The sequence below is a fragment of the Rhinopithecus bieti genome, unplaced genomic scaffold (genome assembly GCF_001698545.2).
Source record: "Rhinopithecus bieti isolate Rb0 unplaced genomic scaffold, ASM169854v2 scaffold_10589, whole genome shotgun sequence".
NCBI lineage: Eukaryota > Metazoa > Chordata > Mammalia > Primates > Cercopithecidae > Rhinopithecus > Rhinopithecus bieti.
In genome coordinates this window covers 208602-230966 of record NW_016807065.1, presented here as the reverse complement: position 1 = coordinate 230966, position 22365 = coordinate 208602, and the positions used below count along the sequence as shown (strand labels likewise).

The 22365-nt window shown below is 53.0% G+C and overlaps 2 protein-coding genes across 3 annotated transcripts; one reads left to right on the top strand and one right to left on the bottom strand.

The window, feature by feature from the left end:
- The first annotated feature begins 3102 nt into the window (after positions 1–3102).
- SHFL (shiftless antiviral inhibitor of ribosomal frameshifting) lies at positions 3103–10178 on the top strand. 2 transcript variants are annotated; one of them, XM_017879854.1, is made up of 8 exons: positions 3103–3427; positions 3901–4024; positions 4223–4272; positions 6612–6650; positions 6849–6998; positions 8178–8281; positions 8512–8558; positions 8998–10178. In XM_017879854.1, the coding sequence occupies exons 1-8, from the start codon at positions 3407–3409 to the stop codon at positions 9228–9230; spliced, it is 768 nt and encodes a 255-aa protein (XP_017735343.1). In that variant the 5' UTR covers positions 3103–3406; the 3' UTR covers positions 9231–10178. The 2 variants fall into 2 exon arrangements, with proteins under 2 accessions (XP_017735343.1, XP_017735342.1); XM_017879853.1 differs by having other exon boundaries at positions 8404–8558; positions 8998–10174.
- On the bottom strand, positions 9471–18962 carry ANGPTL6 (angiopoietin like 6). Its single transcript, XM_017879852.1, is given in 7 exon segments — positions 9471–9704; positions 10278–10548; positions 10622–10809; positions 11700–11880; positions 12918–13250; positions 13253–13520; positions 18836–18962. Coding segments are annotated over 6 exon segments (1422 nt in total). The 5' UTR covers positions 13511–13520; positions 18836–18962; the 3' UTR covers positions 9471–9513.
- Positions 18963–22365: the final 3403 nt, after the last annotated feature.

Sequence of the window (22365 nt, the reverse complement as noted above, 5' to 3'; positions counted from 1 at the left end):
AAAAAAAAAAAAAAAATCAAAAAAACAAAATCCTAGCAGATCTGATTTATGTCAGGGCTAGCTCAGACTCTTACCTGTTTCCTTCCCACTCAGTGCCCATCTCGGCCAGTGGATGGGACATAACTATGACCTCCCTCTGCACTGGGCAAATAGATTAGTAACCGGCAACTATGACAGGAGATGCCCTCCAAACCTCCCCACTTCCTTCAGGATAAAATCCCAGGTCCTCTCTGCAGTCTCCAGCCCCTGTCCCTGCCTAGAATTCCACCATTCAGCCACGAAGAATCATGAACTGCTTTTGTTTGCGAATATAGTAGTCTCCAGAGTGCAGTACATACACCCTATAAAAAAAGTTTTGGGGTTTAACTAGAAAACACTAGAATATCTAGATTTGGGGGGGGGTTATTTTTTTTTAGTTTATTTTTTTTTAATAACTTTTTTCTTTTCTTTCTTTCTTTCTTTTTTTTTTTAAGAGACAAGGTCTTGCTATATTGCCCAGGCTTGTTTTGAACTTCTGGCCTCAAGTGATTCCCCACCTTGACCTCCCAAAGTGCTAGCATTACAGGTGTGAACCATCATGCCCAGCTTCATTTACTTCTCCACATTTTTTCAAGAGTCACCCACCCTGTCACCCATGCTGGAGTGCAGTGGCATAAGCTCATCTCACTGCCACGTCTCCCTCCTATATTCAAGAGATTCTGCTACCTCAGCCTCCCAAGAAGCTGGAATTACAGGCAGGCACCACCATGCCCAGCTAATTTTTGTATTTTTGGTAGGGTTGGGGTTTCCCCATGTTGGCCAGGCTAGTCTCAAACTCCTGGCCTCAAGTGATCCGCCCGCTTCAGCCTCCCAAACTGTTGGGATTACAGGCGTGAGCCACCAAGCCCAGCCCTCATGTATATTTTTGAATCTGCAGTTTTCTGTTTTCTTTCTTTCTTTCTTTTTTTTTTTTTTGAGACGGAGTTTTGCTCTTGTTGCCCAGGCTGGAGGGCAATGGCATGATTTTGGCTCACTGCAACTTCCATCTCCCAGGTTCAAGCAATTCTCCTGCCTCAGCCTCGCAAGTAGCTGAGATTACAATTTTTTGTTTCCTAAAGAACATATATTTTGGCTGGGTACAGTGGCTCATGCCTGTAATCCCAGCACTTTGGAAGGCCAAAGCAGGAGGATCATGAGGTCAGGGGTTCCAGACCACATGTAGTGTCCAACATAGTGAAACACTGTGTCTACTAAAAATACAAAAAATTAGTCAGTCATGGTGACGGGCACCTGTAATCCCAGCTACTTGGGAGGCAAAGGCAGGAGAATCACTTGAACCCGAGAGGCAGAGGTTGCAGTGAGCCGAGATCATACCATTGCACTCCAGCCAGGCAACAATGCGAGACTCCGTCTCAAAAAAAAAAAAAAAAAAAGAATATATATTTCTATAATAAAGATACTGTTACGTAACAATTTACAGAATATATTGATATAATTGTATTTGTATATAATTTAAATAATATCCTGGCTGGGCGTGGTGGCTCACGCCTGTAATCCCAGCACTTTGGGAGGCAGAGGCGGGCGGATCACGAGGTCAAGAGTTCGAGACCAGCCTGACCAATATAGTGAAACCCCGTCTCTACCTAAAATACAAAAGTTAGCTGGGCGTAGTGGCGCATGCCTGTAATCCCAGCTACTTGGGAGGTTGGGGCAGCAGAATCGATTGAACCCGGGAGGCGGAGGTTGCAGTGAGCCGAGATGGCACCACTACATTCCTGGGCGACAGGGCGAGACTCTTCTAAAAAAATAATAATAATAAATACAAATAAATAAATTTAAAAAAAATATCCATCTTTGAGACCAGGAGTTTGAGACCAGCCTGTGCAATATAATGAGACCCTGTCTCTACAAAAAAAAAAAAAAAAAAAAAATTGAAAATTAACCAGGCATAGTGGCATATGCCAGTAATCCCAGATACTTAAGAGGCTGAGGCAGGAGGATCGTTTGAGCCCAGGAGTTTGAGGCTGCAGTGAGCCGTAATCAAACCACTGCACTCCAGCCTGGGCAACAGGGCAAAACCTTGTCTCAAAAGATAAATAAATAAATAAATAAATATCCATCTGAGGGTGTGACTTTAACAGTTTTACCTATAGAGGTGTGCAATGGAGAAAAAAATTTAGAGTCGTTGAACACAATGCTATTTTGCCCCTCAGAGAGTATCTGGCAGTCTCTGGAGACATTTTTCGTAGTCACAACAGGGAGAGTGGGGAGCCACTGGCATCTAGTAGGCAGTGGCCAGGGATGCTGTTAAATGTCCCCCAATACACAGGACAGTCCCCCACACAAAGAACCAGGCAGCCCAAAGTGTCAAGAGTGCTGGGCTTGGGAAGCCCTTGCCAGAAAGCCCCAGACTTAGTCTTGCTTTGGGGGCTCTGCACGGCTGCCTCATCTCCCCACTCTATTCGTCCCCGAGCTAAGACTTCCAATTTCAGTGACTGTACAAAGCAACCCCTCCTCCAGTGAAGTAGCCATCTCTGTGTCCCCAGGCTGGGCCACAGCCCCACCACCTAACGGCTCCCTGATGCGCCCTGTACTGGGTTAGAATTGTCCAGCCCACGGGGTTCTTAACCATTGCAGATTCCCTGGATCCCTGAGACAGCCGGATTCTACCGGGCAACTAAAGACCAAGAATCTGTATTTTCCTCAAGCACCGCTCCCGGCAACCACACACACTGCCTGCCCCTATCAAGGGCACACAGCAGGTGGCCCAGTGACTAGTTGAGTGCCTACTGCAAGCCAGGCGCTATTACGCGAGCCACTCGGGAATCTTGGCACATACTCCACTCCATGGTGTAGACACCAGGATCCTCCCCATTTCACGGAGGAGTAAACTGAGGTTCAGAGAGGTGACCCTAGCTAGGACAGAGACTCAGGGCAGGAAAAGGGCCCAGGTCCTCATGAGCGCCAGATTCCCGGGGAAGGAGGGAGGACAGAGAGGAGGGTAATGAACTGGGGGAGCGCGCGCGCTGGGTGGGGGGGCGCGGGGCCTCGCCGCGGCCTTCCGATGCGGCCCCGCCCCCACGAGGGACGTGAAGACGCGGACCCCGCGCAGCGTGGGGACATGTGACCGACTGCAGAGGCCGCGCCGCCTCCCCCGCCCGAGGTCTGCGCGCTCCGCTGCAGGGTGCAGACCCGGGGCGCCCGCCTGGGTTTGGGGCGCAAGAGCAGAGGCGGAGCCAGGGCGGAGCCAGCGCGCCGGGTCCCCCCTGAATCGAAAGCGAAACAGGGGCCGGGGAGGAAGGGCGGAGCCGGCCCCGAGGCACCGCCCCCTGCCCTGCGCGGCTGCTGGACCCACGGGCGCGCCCAGGTAGGGGGGCGGCTGAACCGCGCAGTGCGGACCCTCGCGGGGACCTGCGCCGCCGTCACCATGTCTCAGGAAGGTGTGGAGGTAAGAGATGGCTACAGCTGGGCCGGGGGCAGACGCGACAGACTCCGAGGAGCGGCCGGGAGGCGCGGAGGGGGCTTCGCAGTTCCTGGGGACCCCCATCCTAGAACCCCAGATCCTTACCCCTGCCTGGCGCTCATCCCTCTTGAAAAGGAAAGTGACTCCCACGTTTCCCCAGAGCGAAATGAGGCCTCCCCGAGGAAAAGCGGGGGCTGCAGGGTCAAAGGTCAGAGGCCAGAGATAACCTGGCCGCCCCCCCACTTTAGGCTGGGACGCTCGCCTCAGTCCGCGCCCTCCCCCAACGCTCTGTGGGGACTTTGGCTTTTTCCAGGAAATGCCGTAGAGGGATGAAAGGGGGGGGCGGCGGAGGCCAAAACCAAGGGTCAAGTTCAGGCCGGGAGAACGGTGCCTAGAGATGGGGGAGGGACGATCGCGCTTCCCCTTCGTCCACTGGAACCCCCCTGTCCCCATCCCAGCTGGAGAAGAGCGTCCGGCGCCTCAGGGAGAAGTTTCATGGGAAGGTATCCTCCAAGAAGGCGGGGGCTCTGATGAGGAAATTCGGCAGCGACCACACGGGAGTGGGGCGCTCCATCGTGTACGGTGAGGCTGCGGGGGTCCCGGGCCTGGTGCGGGGACCGCGCGTGGGAGCGCCAAGGGGGCGTGGTCTAGGGAGAGGCGTTGAGCTCACCTCCCCCGGAGGTCCCAGCCTCGGGGAGGCTCTGCATCGCGGCTCTGGGTGGCCTGGAACTCCCGCAGACCCTTGAAGGGCCCTTCTCTTATACGCACTCTCCCCCGCAGGGGTAAAGCAAAAAGATGGCCAAGAACTAAGTAACGATCTGGATGCCCAGGTAACCTGTCCCCTCCCCTCGCAAAGGACCAGGTCACGGGAGGGACAGCAAGAGGGGGGACCCGACCGGTTCATGGTGACTGACACTTCTCTGAAACAGGAGGGACCAGGCATTGTTGGGCCGTAACTCATCACCCAATCTCACTTTTTCACCTCTCCATCGTTTGTCCGGCCAGGGAGCCTGCAAACAGTAGGCGCTCATTATGCACTGATTGTATTCAAAGGGGGACAGCCATGAAACTAGGCAATGAAAGGAGGCAGGATTATTGCCATCGTAGAGGGGGCAGAGGTCAGAGAAGACTTCCTGGAGGAGGAGGTACCAAGTCTTAAAGGATGGAGAGGAGTGAGCTCTGGGAGGGGAAAGGGAAAGAAAGGCAGGGGTCTTAGGGTGTGGGAGGGAATGGCATGAGCAAAGGTTGGGAGGTGCGGAAGGGTTGTTAGTGGCAGTCTCTAGAAAGGCTGGGATGAGCAGGGGATTGGGGAGGGGAGAGAGGCAGGGGAACGGAACCCTTGTGTTGAATGAATGAATGAATGAATGAATGAATGAATGGCTTTGAAGCACAGGTGCATCATGGCTACTTTGCTTCTTTGAAAGCTTTGGTGATGGGAACACTGTGGATTTCGCCTGCCTGAAAGGCTCAGTGTAGGGCTGTTACAGTATAATAGACCTGGAGCCATGGCTCACGCCTGCAATCCCAACACTTTGGGAGGCTGAGGTGGGCGGATCACCTGAGGTCGGGAGTTCGAGACCAGCCTGACTAACATGGAGAAACCCGTCTCTACTAAAAAATACAAAATTAGCTGGGCATGGTGGCGCATGACTGTAATCCCAGCTATTCGGGAGGCCGAGGCAGGAGAATCGCTTGAACCTGGGAGGCAGAGGTTGCAGTGAGCCAAGATCACACCATTGCCTTCCAGCCTGGGCAACAAGAGCGAAACTCTGTCTCAAAAAAAAAAAAAGGCCAGGCGCAGTGGCTCACGCCTGTAATCCCAGCACTTTGGGAGGCCAAAGCGGGCGGATCACGAGGTCAGGAGATCGAGACCATCCTGGCTAACATGGTGAAACCCCGTCTCTACTAAAAATACAAAACAACAACAACAACAACAATTAGCCAGGCGTAGTGGCGGGCGCCTGTAATCCCAGCTACTCAGGAGGCTGAGACAGGAGAATGGCATAAACCCAGGAGGCAAAGCTTGCAGTGAGCCAAGATTGTGCCACTGCACTCCAGCTTGGGCAACAGAGCAAGACTCCGTCTCAAAAACAAAACAAACAAAAAACCCCAGAGTATAGTAAAACATGTATCATAGTCTACATTTATACATATAAAAATATGATAAAAATGATAGCAGAGGGGCCGGGTGCGGTGGCTCACGCCTGTAATCCCAGCACTTTGGGAGGTTGAGGTGGGCAGATCACTTGAGGTCAGGAGCTCGAGATTAGCCTGGCCAACATAGTGAAACCCCATCTCTACTAAAAATACAAAAAATTAGCTGGGCGTGGTGGTGCATGCTTGTAATCCCAGCTACTTGGGAGGCTAAGGCAGAAGAATCACTTGAACCTGGGAGGCGGAGGTTGCAGTCAGCCGAGATCACGCCATTGCACTCCAGCCTGGGCGACAAGAGTGAAACTCCATCTCAAAAATATAATAATAATAATAGCAGAGGGTAGCATTCATTGAGTATTTCCCATATGGCAAGACTCCAGGAATTGATTTATTTCATCTCCACAGTGACCCCAGGAGACAGGTCCTATTATTTATCCCCATTTCACAGACAAACTGAGGATGAAGTCACTTGCCAGGTTCACGAAGCAAGGAGGTGGCTGCTGCGATTTGAACCCTGGCCACCTGGAGTCAGAGCCTGGGCTCTAACATGCCTGTCAGTGGGAACCCAGGAGGCAGGGAGTGGCTTGCCCAAGTCCCCACAGCTGGAAGTGATAGAGCTGGGATTGGAACCCACATCTCTCTCAGTCCAGATCCCCACCACTTAGCTGAGCACAACGTGGCCTCAAAGGGGCGATATTGTCACGACACCAACAAGCATGTGGCATTTGCAGGCAGGAAGTGAGTACAGGGGGTCAGGCTGACCTCACTCAGGCAAGCCCTCCCCTAAGCCTCAGTTTCCCCATCTGAGCAATAAGGTAACAGGTGTGCCCACCTCTCAGGGCTGCTATGAGGACAACTGAGGCCACACACCTGGCTCTCAATATGTGGGCAGTGCTCTGTGAGCTGGCGAGCTAGGGGCACCCTATTCTCCTCGCGGCCGGGGCCCTCCTCCAGCAAACGGGTGGAAAGAGACCGGAGCCCCACCCCAGTTTCTGCCCCTGCTATCTCCACCCAGGATCCACCAGAAGATATGAAACAGGACCGGGACATTCAGGTGAGTTGGTGGCTAGGGCTTGAGATGGGGAAGTAGGGAGGGGGACATCTGCAGGCACGGAAGGATGTCCATTAGGGCAGGAGGGGAGATACTGGGGCAGGAGGAGGACTCGTCTGGAGGGAGAGGAGGGCTGATGCTTATGTTGGTACAGAAGGGGTGACACCCTTCCACCTCATCCCCACCTGCCCCATTCCACAGGCAGTGGCGACCTCCCTCCTGCCACTGACAGAAGCCAACCTACGCATGTTTCAACGCGCCCAGGATGACCTTATCCCTGCTGTGGACCGGCAGTTTGCCTGTTCCTCCTGCGACCACGTCTGGTGGCGCCGCGTGCCCCAGAGGAAGGAGGTAGTGACCCACAATTTAACCTTGACTTTGACTGTCCCGAACTCCACTCCTGACTCCCATCCTCAGTGACTGTACCTCTGACCTAAGGATTTCCATCACTGAGAGTCCAATCCCTGACATCCAAACTCAGAGCTCAGCCTTCATCTCTGATCCCAACCCCTGACCTTAAATGTGAGAAGCCCAATACCTCCTTACCCCAGAGCCTGACCCTTGACCCCACAATTGAACAGCTACTACAGAAATCAAACCTGGCCAGGCGCAGTGGCTCATGGCTGCAATCTCAGTGCTTTGGGAGGCTAAGTGGGGAGGACTGCTTGAACCTAGGAGTCTGAGACCAGCCTGGGTGACAGGGTGAGACCCTGGTTCCAAAAAAAATTTTTTTTTGAAGAGATGGGGTCTCGCCCTGTCACCCAGGCTGGAGTACAGTGGCAGGATCATAGCTCACTGCAGCCTCCACCTCCTGGGCTCAGGTGATCCTCCCCACTCAGCCTCCCAAGTAACTGAGACTACAGGCCTGCGCCACCACACTTGGCTAATTTTTGTATTTTGTGTGTGTGTGTGGAGATGGGGTTTTGCCATGTTGCCCAAGCTGATCTCAAACTCCTGGAGTCAAGCAATCTACCGCCTCAGCCTCCCAAAGTGCTGGGATTACAGGCATGAGCCACTGCGTCTGGCAAAAAAAATTTTTTTAATTAGCTGGGAGTGGCGATGTGTGCCTGTGGTCCCAGCTACTCAGGAGGCTGAGGTGGGAGGATCGTTTGAACCTAGGAGGTCGAGGCTGCAGTAAGTCATGATCACAACACTGTATTCCAGCCTGGATGACTGAGTGAGACTCTGTCTCTGAAAAAAGAAAGAAAGAAAAGAAAGCAAATCTGACCTCAAAAACACAGCCCCAAATCTGGCCTCTGAACCTCCTGACCAGTAGTTCGCTTCTGGTCAATGCTTAACTAGTTCCTGCAAAAGAGGCAGGAAGCCAAGATGTGTAGTGTTTGCCAATTTCTGTGGTGTAAGTATTCCCACCATGGTCAGTATCAGGCTACCCAAGTGAAGTCACTGATTGAGTTGGGTTGCTCAAGCTGAGGCCAGCCACTGCAGCACACTGCTAGCCCTGACCCCAACCTCAGACACCTCTGACAATCCTTGGTGCCCTCTCTGCACGCCCCTCCCCCCCACCACCAGGTATCCCGGTGCCGGAAATGCCGGAAGCGCTACGAGCCAGTGCCAGCTGACAAGATGTGGGGCCTGGCTGAGTTCCACTGCCCGAAGTGTCGGCACAACTTCCGGTGAGGGCGCTGACCCCCAGCTCCCCCTCAGCCCTGCCCCACCCCAGCCCTGCCCCTCCCTGCCCTGGCCCCACCCTGGCCCAGCCTCGCCCTCGGACCCTCACAGCCCTGCCCGCCCCCAGGGGCTGGGCACAGATGGGGTCCCCGTCCCCCTGCTACGGGTGCGGCTTCCCCGTGTATCCAACACGGATCCTCCCCCCGCGCTGGGACCGGGACCCGGATCGCCGCAGCACCCACACTCATTCCTGCTCAGCCGCCGACTGCTACAACCGGCGAGGTGAGGCTTTTCTCCTCCAACATCCTGGGCAGTCTTTGTCCCCTTCTGTGCCTTTAAGTCCCCAAATCTCCACTCAGTCCACTTCGTCTCCCACAGCAGCAGCCACTGCTTCTACGTGGCCTCCATGGCCCCCCAGTCTCCATGGTCTTGCCCACCAGGCTCTGAGGTTTCACCCCAGTGGCCTGTGCCTGAGGGTCTCCATGGCCTCTGCCCCCATGGTCTCTGGGTTTGGGGCCCCTGTTTTGTCCCCTGTAATCTCAGGTGACCCCCATGTCCCCAGGTCTCCTGTATCTTCAACACCCCTGAATGTCCAGTTGTGCTGGTCCCTGTATATTGTGGCCTCAGCTCCTCCCTAGAGCCCCTCGTGTCCTCAGCCCCCTCCTGCCCAAACTCTCATGGGACCTCGAGTTCCATGTCTACAGCACCTCTCCCTCCCTAGAGCCCCACGTGCCTGGGACATCCTGTGCTCACCCCAAGAGCCGGAAGCAGAACCACCTGCCCAAAGTGCTCCACCCCAGCAACCCTCACATTAGCAGTGGCTCCACTGTGGCCACCTGCTTGAGCCAGGGCGGCCTCCTGGAAGACCTGGACAACCTCATCCTGGAGGACCTGAAGGAGGAGGAGGAGGAAGAGGAGGAGGTGGAGGACGAGGAGGGCGGGCCCAGGGAGTGACCCCTGCCAGGTGCAGATACAAACCAGACACAGTCTGTGGCTACTTTGTGTTATTATAAGATATGAGCTCAAACCGAGATATGAATGACCTTGGGGAGCCATCTGGGGCCAAGATATTGATGGGGGGGATTCCTGGGTCCCATTTTCAGCACCCAGGGTCACAGATCCACAGTGGGAGGTTCTGTGGGACACACTGGCACTGAGCCACAAAGGTGTGGCCAGGACAACTTGAGTTCCTGCTGACCAATGTCCCCTGGGGCCTAGGGGACAGAGGAACAGAGAGTCACAGCTTCAGGGGCCGAATGAGCATGGCGGCCTTCCTGAGAGAGTATGCTCCACCACGAAACTCAGCCCAGTAGACACCATCCTGGTAGCGGCTTCGGTAGTGGCCGCCGCGGTGCCACACACCGTTGAGGTTGGAGTGGGCACAGGCATGGTACCACCAGCCTCCCCGCTGGTACAGGGCACAGTTACCTGAGGGGAGAGAGAGAGTCCATGTCCTCTCACCAGAATAAAAGTCTCTACCTGCACCTTACAGTGCAAGGCTTTTGCCAGGTATCCCCGGCCCCTCCCATTCTTATTGAATACAAGCCCTGATCTTCCATCTCCTCAGCAAAAAAATAGGAGCCCTGGCCCCCCAACTTTCTTCGGAGTAATAGCCTTAATTCCTTCCCTATCTCCTTACCAAAGTACGAGTCATGCCTTTCCCACTTTTTCTGCAAACTAGGAGTCTACCACTCATTCCTTTATCAAAGAAAAGAAAATGATCTACTTCCTTTCTAGAATAAGAGTACTAGCTCTCACCCTCTGCCCTTCACTTGAACAGGAGTCTTGATTCTTTTTTTGCCTCATCAGAGAAGGAATCTGGACTCCCCATACCCCCAGCAGGATAAAAGTCCTGACCTTTGTTCTCTTGACAGAATAAAAGCTTGCTTATCCTAATACTTACCAGAGGGGCGTCTTACCTACCCTACCTCCTTTCATTCCCTCACCAGAACAGAAGTCCCGCCTCCCCTATCCTCCCACCAGAATAAGAGTTCTCCTTACCAGAATAGGAGTCTCGGTCCCTATCCACGGTGCTGAAGGGCTTGTCATTGTGCCAGGAAAGAGAGTCTCCAGCATCACCATGGTACTGGCCAAGCCGCAGGCGGTAGTGGTCGCTCTCAGGTTCCAGGGAGAAGCCATCATAGTGGGCACGTGCTCCACGGCCCCCCCAGTCTTCCAGGAGAACCAGCAGCTCATGGTCCCCACGGCTGGTCAGCTGATACACGGGTTCAAGGCCCAGCCAGTATTCTCCGTCTGGCCGCCCAAAGCCCGCCTGGCAGGGCAGGAAAGTCAGGAAGCCAGAACAGGCTCCCTCCCCTTCCCTGCCTCTGCCCACCTGTGCCCACCTTATAGTGCTGCCAGGTAGTGAAGAAGTTGACTGAACCATCTTGCCTCCGCTGGATCACAGTCCAGCCTCCACCCTCCAGCTGCTGCTCACACCATGCTGACACCACATGCCGGCCCACTCGCAGTTCATACACTCCACTCTGTTCATGGCCTGCCTGGCGGGCCTCTGCACAATCCTGCCATGGGCCTGTGGGCACAGGGATATGTGGGAGGCACAGCCTGGGCTGACCAATCCTTTACTGGAGCAAGAGTCGAGATTCTCACAGGTCCCCTCACCAGAATAAGAGTCCTGCCTCTCCCACTTTTCTACCAGAGTCCTGCCTCTCCCATTTCTTCACCAGAATAAGAGGCCTGCCTCTCCCATTTCCTCACTAGAATTCGAGCCTCAATAGCCATTTCCTTACCTGAGTAAGAATCTGGGTCCCTTGTCTCTAACCAGAGGAAATGTCAAGCCTGGGGTTCTTTTTTATTTTTATTTTTTATTTTTCGAGACAGAGTCTCGCTCTGTTGCCCAGGCTGGAGTGCAGTGGCGTGATCTCGGCTCACTGCAAGCTCTGCCTTCCAGGTTCATGCCATTCTCCTGTCTCAGCCTCCTGAGTAGCTGGGACCACAGGCGCCCGCCACCACGCCCAGATAATTTTTTGTATTTATAGTAGAGACGGGGTTTCACCGTGTTAGCCAGGATGGTCTCGATCTCCTGACCTCATGATCTGCCCACCTTGGCCTCCCAAAGTGTTGGGATTACAGGCATGAGCCACTGCGCCCGGCCAAGTCTGGGGTTCTTAAACCCTGGTTTTTATGGTCTCCTCACCAGAATATAAGTCCTGAATATGGTACTCTGAACCAGTTCAAATTCTTACCAAAGTAGCAGTCCTAAATCTACAATCGCCTCACTAAAATAAGAGTCCCTCCTCTTCTATTTCTTGTTTCTCCTATTTTCACACCTTAGAAGTTTGGTCTTATTTTTAATCAGAATCATTTCTTCCGGTCCTCTCACGATGAGAGAAGTTTGCCACTAAAATCCTGACTCCTCAATTTGCCTCTACCCACAATTCCTCAGCTCTGCTGTCGACTTACCCACAGGCTTGGTGGGGACAGCAGGTTGACCTGCAGGGATGGGAGAACCCAGGGGCTCCTGCTGTCTCTGGATCTGGTCTCTCTGGGGTTCTGGGACTGGGTCCAGCGTCCTATTGGTGTCATTGGTGCTACCCACAAGACGGACCGGAACCACAGGCACCAGTGGGGGTGGTGGCAGGACCTGGGGTGACGGAGAAAGTCAGGTGTTATTGTACTAACCCTCAGGCCAGGAGGCCTGGTCTCAGGGGCAGAGATGGTGGATAAATCTCCCAGGTCCCAAATGACCTGGACATCTGGCAGTGGGGGTGTCCCAGCCCCAGGAATAATCCTCCCCAAAAGCTAAACAACTTGGCTTTAAAGTGCAGACAGGTTGTGTGCGACGGCCCACGCCTGTAATCCCAGTACTTTGGGAGGCCGAGGCAGGCAGATCACCTGAGGTCAGTAGTTCAAGACCAGCCTGACCAACATGGTGAAACCCTGTCTCTACTAAAAGTACAAAAAAAAGTAACTGAGTGTGGTGGCTCACGCCTGTAATGCCAGCCACTCAGAAGGCTGAGGTAGCAGGATTGCTTCAACCTGGGAGGTGGAGGCTGCAGTGAGCCAAGATCACACCACTGCACTCCAGCCTGGGAGACAGAGCAAGACTCTATCTCAAAAATAAAATTAAAAAAATAAAGTGCAGACAGAGCTGGGCTTAAATACCGGTTCTTGGTGCTCCTGGCTTAATTGATCTGTGCCCCAGCCACCTTCTCTGTAAAGTAGGCATAATAAGAACACATCCAACAGTATCTTAAGTTACTGACTCCTCTCACCAACCCTGTAAGGTAGGGACTGTCACAGAGCAACATACTCTTATCCCAAACCCAGACCCGGACACGTTCCAGAATTCAGAATAACACGGCTGGATTTAGACACAGTGACATAGGGAGGGTTATGTATATGCATGTGCGTACAGAATATACATAACACTCCTAAAGAGGTTTTTGGTCTTTACGTGATAATGATATGCTTAATTATAGGATCCTATGACTATTCACATTAAGTGGATAAGTAAAGGCTATAAATAGCCACCAGTCACTTTTTGACCCAAATAAGTTACCAGAAGGGGCGAGTAGCAATCCGGTTTTCAGGGTTTTGCGGATCTCGGAACTGTGGATTGGGGTTGCAAAACGCCCATTTCACAGACGATGCTGCTATCCGGGGAGGCTGCGAGGTTACCTGCTGCTGCCCGCCCGCGCCTCCCGGGCACAGGCGCTCCAGGCGGGCGATGAGACTGCTCTGCTGGGTGACGAGCTGCGCCAGCTCGCGGAACTTGACGTCCAGCTGGTGGAAGCGGGCGGCGGCGCGCTGAGCCTCGGCGGACGCGTTGAGCACGCGCTCCCCGAGGAGCTCCAGCGCCGCGGCAGGATCCGCCCCCGGATCCGCCCCCGGGCCCGCCCCGGGCCCCGCCTCGTGTTGCAGCTGCGGCGCGCAACTGGCCCAGGGCGGCGCTCAGGGCCGCGGGCTCTCCTTGCGCAGCGCGCGCACTTCGCCGGCCACGGCGCCGCGGCGCCGTCGGCCGCCGCCAGCCTCTGCAGCTCGTGCAACAGCTCCTCGTGGCGGCCGACGCGCATGCGCAGCGCCGCTAGCTCGCTGGCGTTGGCGGCCTCGGGCGCCGCCCGCGTGGACGTTGGACCGCTCCAGCACACTGCGCCCGTGAACTTCTGCGGCGGCAGCACAAAGGTGTAGGTGCAGCGCGGGGCACCCTCCCGCGCCCACGACGCGCCCAGCAGGAGCAGCAGCTGCAGCGCACGCAGCCAGGGCCTCCCCATGGCGGCGGACCTGCAGGCAGAAGAGGAACGGGAGGAAGGCAGGGTGCTGGGGCCCGGCCAGACCCCTCTGCTTCCACGGAGGGATGCGCGTGTCTGCACCCGCGGTGTCCCGGGCCCATGATTCCCATCCCCATCTCATTCCCCCCGCGGCTGGAGGGCCCCAGGGTGATCCCACTCTGGCTACAACACCGAGCTCCTGGCGCCCCGCGAGATAACGCATCTCAGGCATTCATTCAAGCGAGGCCGGCGCGGTGGCTCACGCCTGCAAACTCAGCACTTTGGGAGGTCGAGGCGAGAGGATCGCTTGAGACCAGGAGTTCGAGACCAGCCTGGCAACATGAGGAGACCCCTATCTCTACAAAAAAATTAAAAATTAGCCGGGCGTGGTGGTGCACACCTCTGGTCCCAGCTATTCGGGAGGCTGAGGCAGGACGATCACTTGAGCCCAGGAGTTCAAGGCTGCAGTAAGCCATGATCGCTCCCATGCACTCCAGCCTGGGCAACAAAGTGATACCCCTTCTCAAAAGTAAATAAATAAATAAAAACAAGCCTGATGTGGCAATTCAGGCTGGTAATTCCAGCACTTTGGGAGGCCGAGGTGGGCTGAGCGCTTGAGCCTAGGAGTTGGAGACCAGCGTAGACAACAGAGAGAGACCCTGTCTATACAAAAAATACAAAAATTAGCTAGGCATGGTGGCAAGGGCTTGTCATCCCAAGATCGCCTGTGCCCAGGAATTCCAGGCTGCAGTGAGCTGTGATCACGCCACTGCACTCCAGCTTGGGCGACAGAGCGACTCTGTCTTAAAAAAAAAAAAAAAAAGTCACTAGGTACTATGCACAAATGTGTGCCAGCCCCCTTTCTAGGCACTGGAAATACATTTAGGAACAAAACAGACAAAATCCCTCCCCAGTGGCAAAACAAAACAAAACAAAAATACTGTATAGGATGAATAGAGTATATTAGACAATGTTAAGTGCTAAAAATAATAGTAGGACTGGTGAGGCAGCTGAGGCCCGTGTTAAGGCGGGAAGACTGCTTGAGTCCATAAATTCAAGACCACACTCCAGACTGGGCAATGTATCCAGATCCTGTCTCTACAAAAAAAAAAAAAAAAAAAAGTAACTGCAAGTCACAGAACCACATCTGGCTAATGTTTACATTTTCTGTAGAGTCAGGGTCTCGCTATGTTGCCCAGGCTGGTCTCCCCTGGCCTCAAGTGATCCACCTCTGCTTCCCAAAATGCTGAGATTACAGGTGTGACCCACCATGACCTGCTAATTTTTAAAATATTTTGTAAATCTGGGCTCAGTGGCTCACACCTGTAATTCCAGCTCTTTGGGAGGCAGAGGAGGGAGGATCAATTGAGGCCAGGAGTTTGAAGCTGCAGTGAGCTATGATTGCAGCATTGCACTCCCGCCTGGGGACAACAGAGCAAACCCTGTCTCTTAAAACGAGACAATAAAAACAGCAAACTAGGTAAAGAATATGGAGGTCTGTGCAGGGGCAGCTTGAGAGGAGGGGGTTGCCTAAAGGGAAAGCCTGGTGGAGGAGGAGATCTAAGCGCAACAGCTCTGAGACTGGACCCTGCCTGATGTATTAAAGCAACCTGGGAGAGGTTAAAGCAAAAGCAAAGGAAGGCCGAGTGCTGTGGCTCACGTCTGTAATCCCAGCAGTTTGGGAGGCCAAGGTGGATGGATCACCTGAGGTCAGGAATTCGAGACCAGCATGACCAACACAGTGAAACCCCGTCTCTACTGAAAATGCAAAATTAGCTGGGTGTGGGGATACAGGCCTGTAATCTCAGCTACTTGGGAGGCTGAGGCAGGAGCATCACTTGAACCTGGGAGGTGGAGGTTGCAGTGCGCCGAGATCGCACCACTGCCCTCCAGCCTGGGCAACAAGAGCGAAACTGTCTCAAAAAAAAAAAAAAAAAAAAGCAAAGGGAGCAGAGTGCAAGGAGATGAGATGGGTGAGGGAAACGTCTCACTAACTGCCTTCCCATCTGTTGGATATTGGAAACCCCAACTTCCACATCCTCAGACAAAACTCCAGCAGATCCAACCCATCTAAGCAGATCTAATCCATCAGCCAGGCCTGTCTGCTCTTCTGTTTAGATCCTGAATTCCTCCACGTCCCCGCTACTCCCCGCTGCCCCCAGACCCTCCCTGAATTCCCAGCTCAAGACACCATCTGGATGACAAGCTGCCTCCCTGTTCTCTGGATTTCCATCCTCAACCCCAGGTCTAGTCTCCCCAACAGCAGCCAGAGGGCGCCTGTGAACATCGGAGTCAGTTCACGTCCCTCCCTCCCTCCTCTGCCCTGAATCTTCCTTGGCTCCCACCTCCTTTAGAGGAAAAGCCCAAATCCACCCACCGTCCATAAAAACTTGCGCTATCTGCCATATCCCCTCCTGCCCTCACCTCCTCCCATGCACTTCCTCACTCGAAGCAAGTTCCAGCGTCAGGGCCTTTGTACCTGCTGTTTTTGCAGCCTGGAACATTGTTCAAAATTTAACATCATTCCCTTCCTGTCCTTATTCAAGTCTCAGCAGCCCTCCTTGATCAGCAGATTTAGGGTTGTCCCTCCATATACAAGCACTCGCTCTCTCATGCTCTCCCCCCCCCCCCGCCCCCCCCCCCCCCCCCCCTTTTTTTTTAGATGGAGTTTTGCTCTGCAGTCTCAGCTCACTGCAACCTCCGCCTCCTGGGTTCAAGCGATTCTCGCGCCTCAGCCTCCCAAGTAGCTGGGATTACAGGCACGCACCACTACACCCAGCTAATTTTTGTATTTTTAGTAGAGACAGGGTGCCTGGTCAACATGGTGAAATCCCGTCTGTACTAAAAATACAATTAGCTGGGCATGGTGGCATGGGCCTGTAATCCCAACTACTCGGGAGGCTGAGGCAGAAGAATGGATTGAACCTGGGAGGCAGAGGTGGCAGTGAGCTGAGACCATGCCACTGCCTTCTAGCCTGGGCAACCCAGTGAAACTCCATCTCAATAAAAAGAAAAAAAAAAAGACAGAGTCTTGCTCTGTTGCCCAGGCTAGAGTGCAGTGGAGCAATCATAGCTCACTGCAGCCTTCAACTACTGCACTCAAGTGGTCCTCCTGCCTCAGCCTCCTGAGTAGTTGTAACTATAGGTGCACACCACCATGCCCAGCTACTTTTTTGTAGGGAGGGAGTCTCACTATGTTGCCCAGGCTAGTCTCCAACTCCTGGGCTCAAGTGATCCTCCCACCTTGGACTCCCAAAGTGCTGAAATTACAGGTGTAAGCGACCACACTGGGCCTAAACCTACACTTCCTGATGCCTGTACAAGCACATATCCTGAGAGTCTCCATCTCACACACATATTGCCGCATTCATGCATTCAACCACAGGCGCCTTTGAGTGCCTATCATGTGCCAGGTGCTGTTTTAGGCAATGAGGACACAACCTTAAACCAAACAGACAAAATTCCTGCCCTTACAAAGCTGACATTCAAGTTGGTAGAACAGAGAAATAAGTCAAACAGTTGCTAGGTAGGTCAGAGGGTAATCGTGCTTAGGAGAAAAATGGAACAGGAAAGGGGGTGACAGTCCTGGGGTTGGGGGACATTTAACAGAGAAGTCAGGACTGGGTGTGGTGGCTCACGCCCACAATCCCAGCACTTTTGGGAGATCGAGGTGCCTGTAATCCTAGTACTTTGGGACGCCGAGGCGGGAGGATCACTTGAGGCCAGGAGTTTGAGACCAGCTTGGCTAACGTGGCGAAACCCTGTCTCTACTGAAAATACAAAAATTAGCCAGGCGTAGTGGCACACGCCTGTAGTCTCGGCTACTCAGGAGGCTGAGGCACAAGAATCACTTGAACCCGGAAGACAGAGGTTGCAGTGAGCCATGATTGCACCACTACACTCCATCCTGGGCAACAGAGCGAGACTCTGTCTCAAAAATAAATAAATAAATAAATAAATAAATAAATAAATAAATAAATAAAAGAGAGGAGTCAGGAAAGGCCTCACAGAAGAAGTGACACTTGACTGGACACAGTGCCTCACGCCTGTAATTTCAGCACTTTGGGAGGCCAAGGCAGGAGGATTGCTTGAGCCCAGGAGTTTGAGACCAGCCTGGCCAACATGGTGAAAGCCCATTTCTACTAAATATAAAAATTAAAATAAAATAAAGAATGACACTTTTGCAAAGACCTGAAGGAAGAGAGAGAAGAGGAAGAGCATTTCAGGCAGAGGGAACAGCAGGTGCAAAGGCCCTGAGGTTGCACCCAAGAAATGGCAGAAAGGGGCCAGGCATGGTGGCTCATGCCTGTAATCCCAGCATTTTGGGAGGCTGAGGCAGGAGGATCACCTGAGGTCAGGAGTTCGAGACCAGCCTGACCAACATGGTGAAACCCCGTCTCTACTAAAAATACAAAAATTAGCTGGGTATGGTAATGCATACCTGTAAACCCAGCTATTACTCACGAGGCTGAGGTGGGAGAATCGCTTGAACTCAGGAGGCAGAGGTTGCAGTGAGCTGAGATCACTCCATTGCACTCCAGCCTGGGCTACAGAGCAAGTCTGAAAAAATAAAAAATAAAAAAATAATAAAAAAGGCCAGGTGTGGTGGCTCACGCCTGTAATCCCAGCCCTTCGGAAAGCCGAGGCGGGTGGTCAGGAGATCAAGACCATCCTGGCTAACACGGTGAAACCCCATCTCTACTAAAAATACAAAAAACAAACAAACAAACAAAAATTATCCGGGCATGGTGGCGGGCGCCTGTAGTCCCAGCTACTCGGGAGGCTGAGGCAGGAAAATGGCGTGAACCCAGGAGGCAGAGCTTGCAGGGAGCCGAGATTGTGCCACTGCACTCCAGCCCGGGCAACAGGGCGAGACTCTGGCTCAAAAAAAAAAAAAAAAGGAAATGGCAGAAAGGTCTATGAGGCCGGGACAGAGAGAGTAAGCGAGGGGGGAAGCAGGAGGAGGTAAGACGTGACAGGGCAAAGGGTGAAGGGTTCTGTGGGCCCGGAGGAGGACTTGGGTTTTACTCTGAGTCAGCTGGGAACCATGGAGGGTTCTGGGCTGGAGATGGCCACATTTACTTCTGGACTCAGACACCAAGCAGGGGCTCACAAGAGTCAGGGGCGGAGGGTCCTCTCTTTGTCCCCTGATCACTGACACGCCCCCACCCCCCACAACAGAGACTGACCAACCCCCCTGGGACTGGGACGTGTGTATAACACCCACTGCCTTTCACACTGTCAGCCTGGGGTGGCGGGGTGGCCTGGGGGCCCCTAAGCCAAGCTGTGGTCGGAGTTTCCCCACAATGAGAATCAGCCTCCACCTACCTTCCCACCCTCTCACCTCTCACGCCCAAGACCCTGAATCCAGCGAAGCTCACAGAACACACAAGAAGTCCAAGGAAGAGCCGAGGGTCCAGTGGGTCCTCTGAGCTAGAGAAGGAGAGAGGGTGGTGGGACAGGAGAGAGGAGGCTTAGTAACCACTCCCCAGCCCCCAGAGCCTGGGAGTGGAGCTGGGATGCTGGGCCCAGGAGCCCAAACTATAAATATTTAGCTTTTCCTGAATGAGAAATGAGACAGAATTGCCAGACCCCCCTGCCCAGGCCACCAGAGCCTGATAACACAGGTCAGTGTCCTGGACATCCCTCCCCTTCCCCCCCATCCTCCACTGCAGAGCCCAGAGTGTGGGAGCCGCAGGCCCCGGGGCCGCCAGGCAGGATCCCAGCCCCAGACATGCACACACCACACACAGAACGAGGAACAGCGCTGGGGACTCACTGTGTGCAGGGCTTGGTTCTAAACTCTCCACACCTTTTATGTATTTGATCCTCACAACCTGAGCTGGATTCTGTACGTACCCTCATTTTACGGCAGGGAAAACTGAGGCTCAGAGAGGGTAAGCGACTTGCCTGCAGTCACACAGCCAAAAAGAGACCAGGACGGGAGCCATTCGAGGTAGCCTGACTCAGAAACTCACACATGTACACCACAGCAGTCACACACATATGGGCACATAACAGAGCGGACACAAAGACACACACACACTGGCATGCACGCACACATGCAAAAGTCTGGGTGCAGTGGCTCATGCCCGAAATGCCAGCACTTTGGGAGGCCGAGGCGGGTGGATTACCTGAGGTTAGGAGTTTGAAACCATCCTGGCCAACATGGTAAAACCTCGCCTCTACTAAAAATATAAAAATTAGCTGGGCATGGTGGTGTGCGCCAGTAATCCCAACTACTCCGGAGGCTGAGGCAGGAGAATCGCTTGAAGGCAGGAGAGTCACTTGAAGCTGGGAGGCGGAGGTTGCAGTGAGCCAAGATGGAGCAACCGCACACACTCCAGCCTGGGCAACAAGACTGAAACTCCATCTCAAAGTAATAATAATGATGATAATAAATTGAAGAATTAATAAATTAAAATAAAAAATAGATATAAAAGACAGCTGGAAATTTTTAAATTGTGGTAGAAGCAATATATTCTTAAAGTGAAAACCTTACCTCAGTTACATGTGATTTATATTTTCTGGATTGATCTGGATTTTGTAATTATAAATAAAAATGTAAGGCCGGGCACAGTGGCTCACGCCTGTAATCCCAGCACTTTGGGAGGCCAAGGCAGGCAGATCACGAGGTCAGCAATTCAAGACCAGCCTGGCCAAGATGGTGAAACCCCATCTCTACTAAAAATACAAAAATTCACCAGGGATGGTGACAGGCGCCTGTAATCCCAGCTACTCAGGAGGCTGAGGCAGGAGAATCGCTTGAACCCGGGGGGGTGGAGGGTGCAGTGAGTCACTGTACTCCAGCCTGGGCGACAGAGTGAGACTCTGTCTCAAAAAAAATAAATAAATAAAAATGTAAGATTTTGAGTCCACTTAATTATTTGTTGAAAATAATACAAGTCAGTATAATAGAGAAGCATTCACATATTCAACACTGTAAGACAAAACACCAGAGACCTTGGATTTGATAATTGATCTGATATGTTGCACAGTATTCATATGTACAGTGATAGTTACCTTTCTTTGGGTATTTTTTTTTTGTTTGGTTGTGTGTGTGTGTGTTTTTTTTTTTTTTTTTTTTTCTTTTTTTTTTGAGACGGAGTCTCCCTCTGTCAACCCAGGCTGGAGTGCTGTGGCCAGATCTCAGCTCACTGCAAGCTCCGCCTCCCAGGTTCACGCCATTCTCCTGCCTCAGCCTCCCGAGTAGCTGGGACTACAGGCGCCGCCACCTCGCCCGGCTAGTTTTTTGTAGTTTTTTTTTAGTAGAGACGGGGTTTCACTGTGTTAGCCAGGATGGTCTCGATCTCCTGACCTCGTGATCCGCCCGTCTCGGCCTCCCAAAGTGCTGGGATTACAGGCTTGAGCCACCGCGCCCGGTCGTGTGTGTAGTTTTATGCAGTAAGTTCCATGTAGTGCTGGCACTTATTTAATTAACTATTCATGATTTTGTTAATACCTTGTTATAGAATTCAGGCATGTATTTTCAGCATAAGAAGCCAAACACACCAGCTTGTCATTGGAGAGAATATATTAAGTGAGAAAAACATTCAGGAATTAGAGCTTTAACATGTTAAAGTTAGTGCTAACCATTGTCATATTGGATCTGAACCTATCCTAATATATAGCCATAAAGCTTGACTTTTGCATTGGAACTATGCTTTCATAAATAAAGGATATCTCATTGATTAAAAAAAGACACAGCTGGAAACATAACACAGTTTCAGGCAACAACTGTATGTTCCAAATATGGTCACACACACATCTGGTCACACAACTTAAAGGGAAATGGGGGTGGGCTGAGTGGGTCTTTATCTGTGTGTCAGGCTTTCCACACCCTGCTTCTTGTGATCACACAGTAGTGTACAGATACAAAACAGGTCCACACAGTTGACACCTGGAAACCAATCCACCACATCACAGAGGTCACCATCTGTCTCCCACACACTCGTTCACATTTTCACACAAGTCAAATCACACAAGACGGAACTGGGGGAAGTAACCATGCAGTCATTTCCCAGGGGTACAAAGAAACTCACGTAGGGCCCCGCAGAGCCCAGGCCCAGGGTCTGAGCCCTGTCTGAAGGCCCCACCGACGACCAGCCACACGCTGGGAGAGCCGCCTCCTTCCCTCGGTCTGCACTGTCCTGAGCTCCCGAGTAACTCGAGTGGACTCCAGGGTTGAAAGAGGAAATGGTCGTCTCAGATCTTAGAGAGGCTGCCAGGCTGGGCTCTGGGCCTGGGCTGGGGCCCCCACACTGGGCCCCTCGGCCCCCCACCCTCAGCCCCTTCTGGCTTCCCCATTGGCAGTAGAGAGGGAGGGAACTTCATAAGTCACAGAGAGGGGCTGAAGAAGACAGAGAGTCAGACAGATGGAGATGGGAGAGGCATAGGGAGATGGCAGAGATAGGGAGAGATGGGGAGATGGGGAGAGACACAGGGAGGCAGACGAGAAGAAACAGGGATGGGACCAGACACAGAGAAAGGAAACTTCTTTAGTTTCCATCTTTAGTTATAAACGATGAAAGAGACAACTAATGACAGAGACAACGTTGCAAGAGGGAGACAGAGACAGGGGGTAGACGAAGGGGAGGGGAGACACATCTGGGGGAGAGGAGGAAGAATTGGGGTGCCAGAGAGAGCAAGGAGGGAGAGGAGGCCGATGGGGGAGGGGAGAGCAATGCTCAGCCCAGCGAGGGGGTGTCCCTTTCCCCTACTGCAAGGTTTTGGGGAAGATGCCAGAGGCCTGAGGCCAAGACTGAGGCTTTGAGCGGAAAGAAGGAGGGGGCGAGTTATTCACGAAGCGCCCGCCTTGCCCTGAGTTTCCAGAGGGTGATGTGGAGTTTCCATCCCTC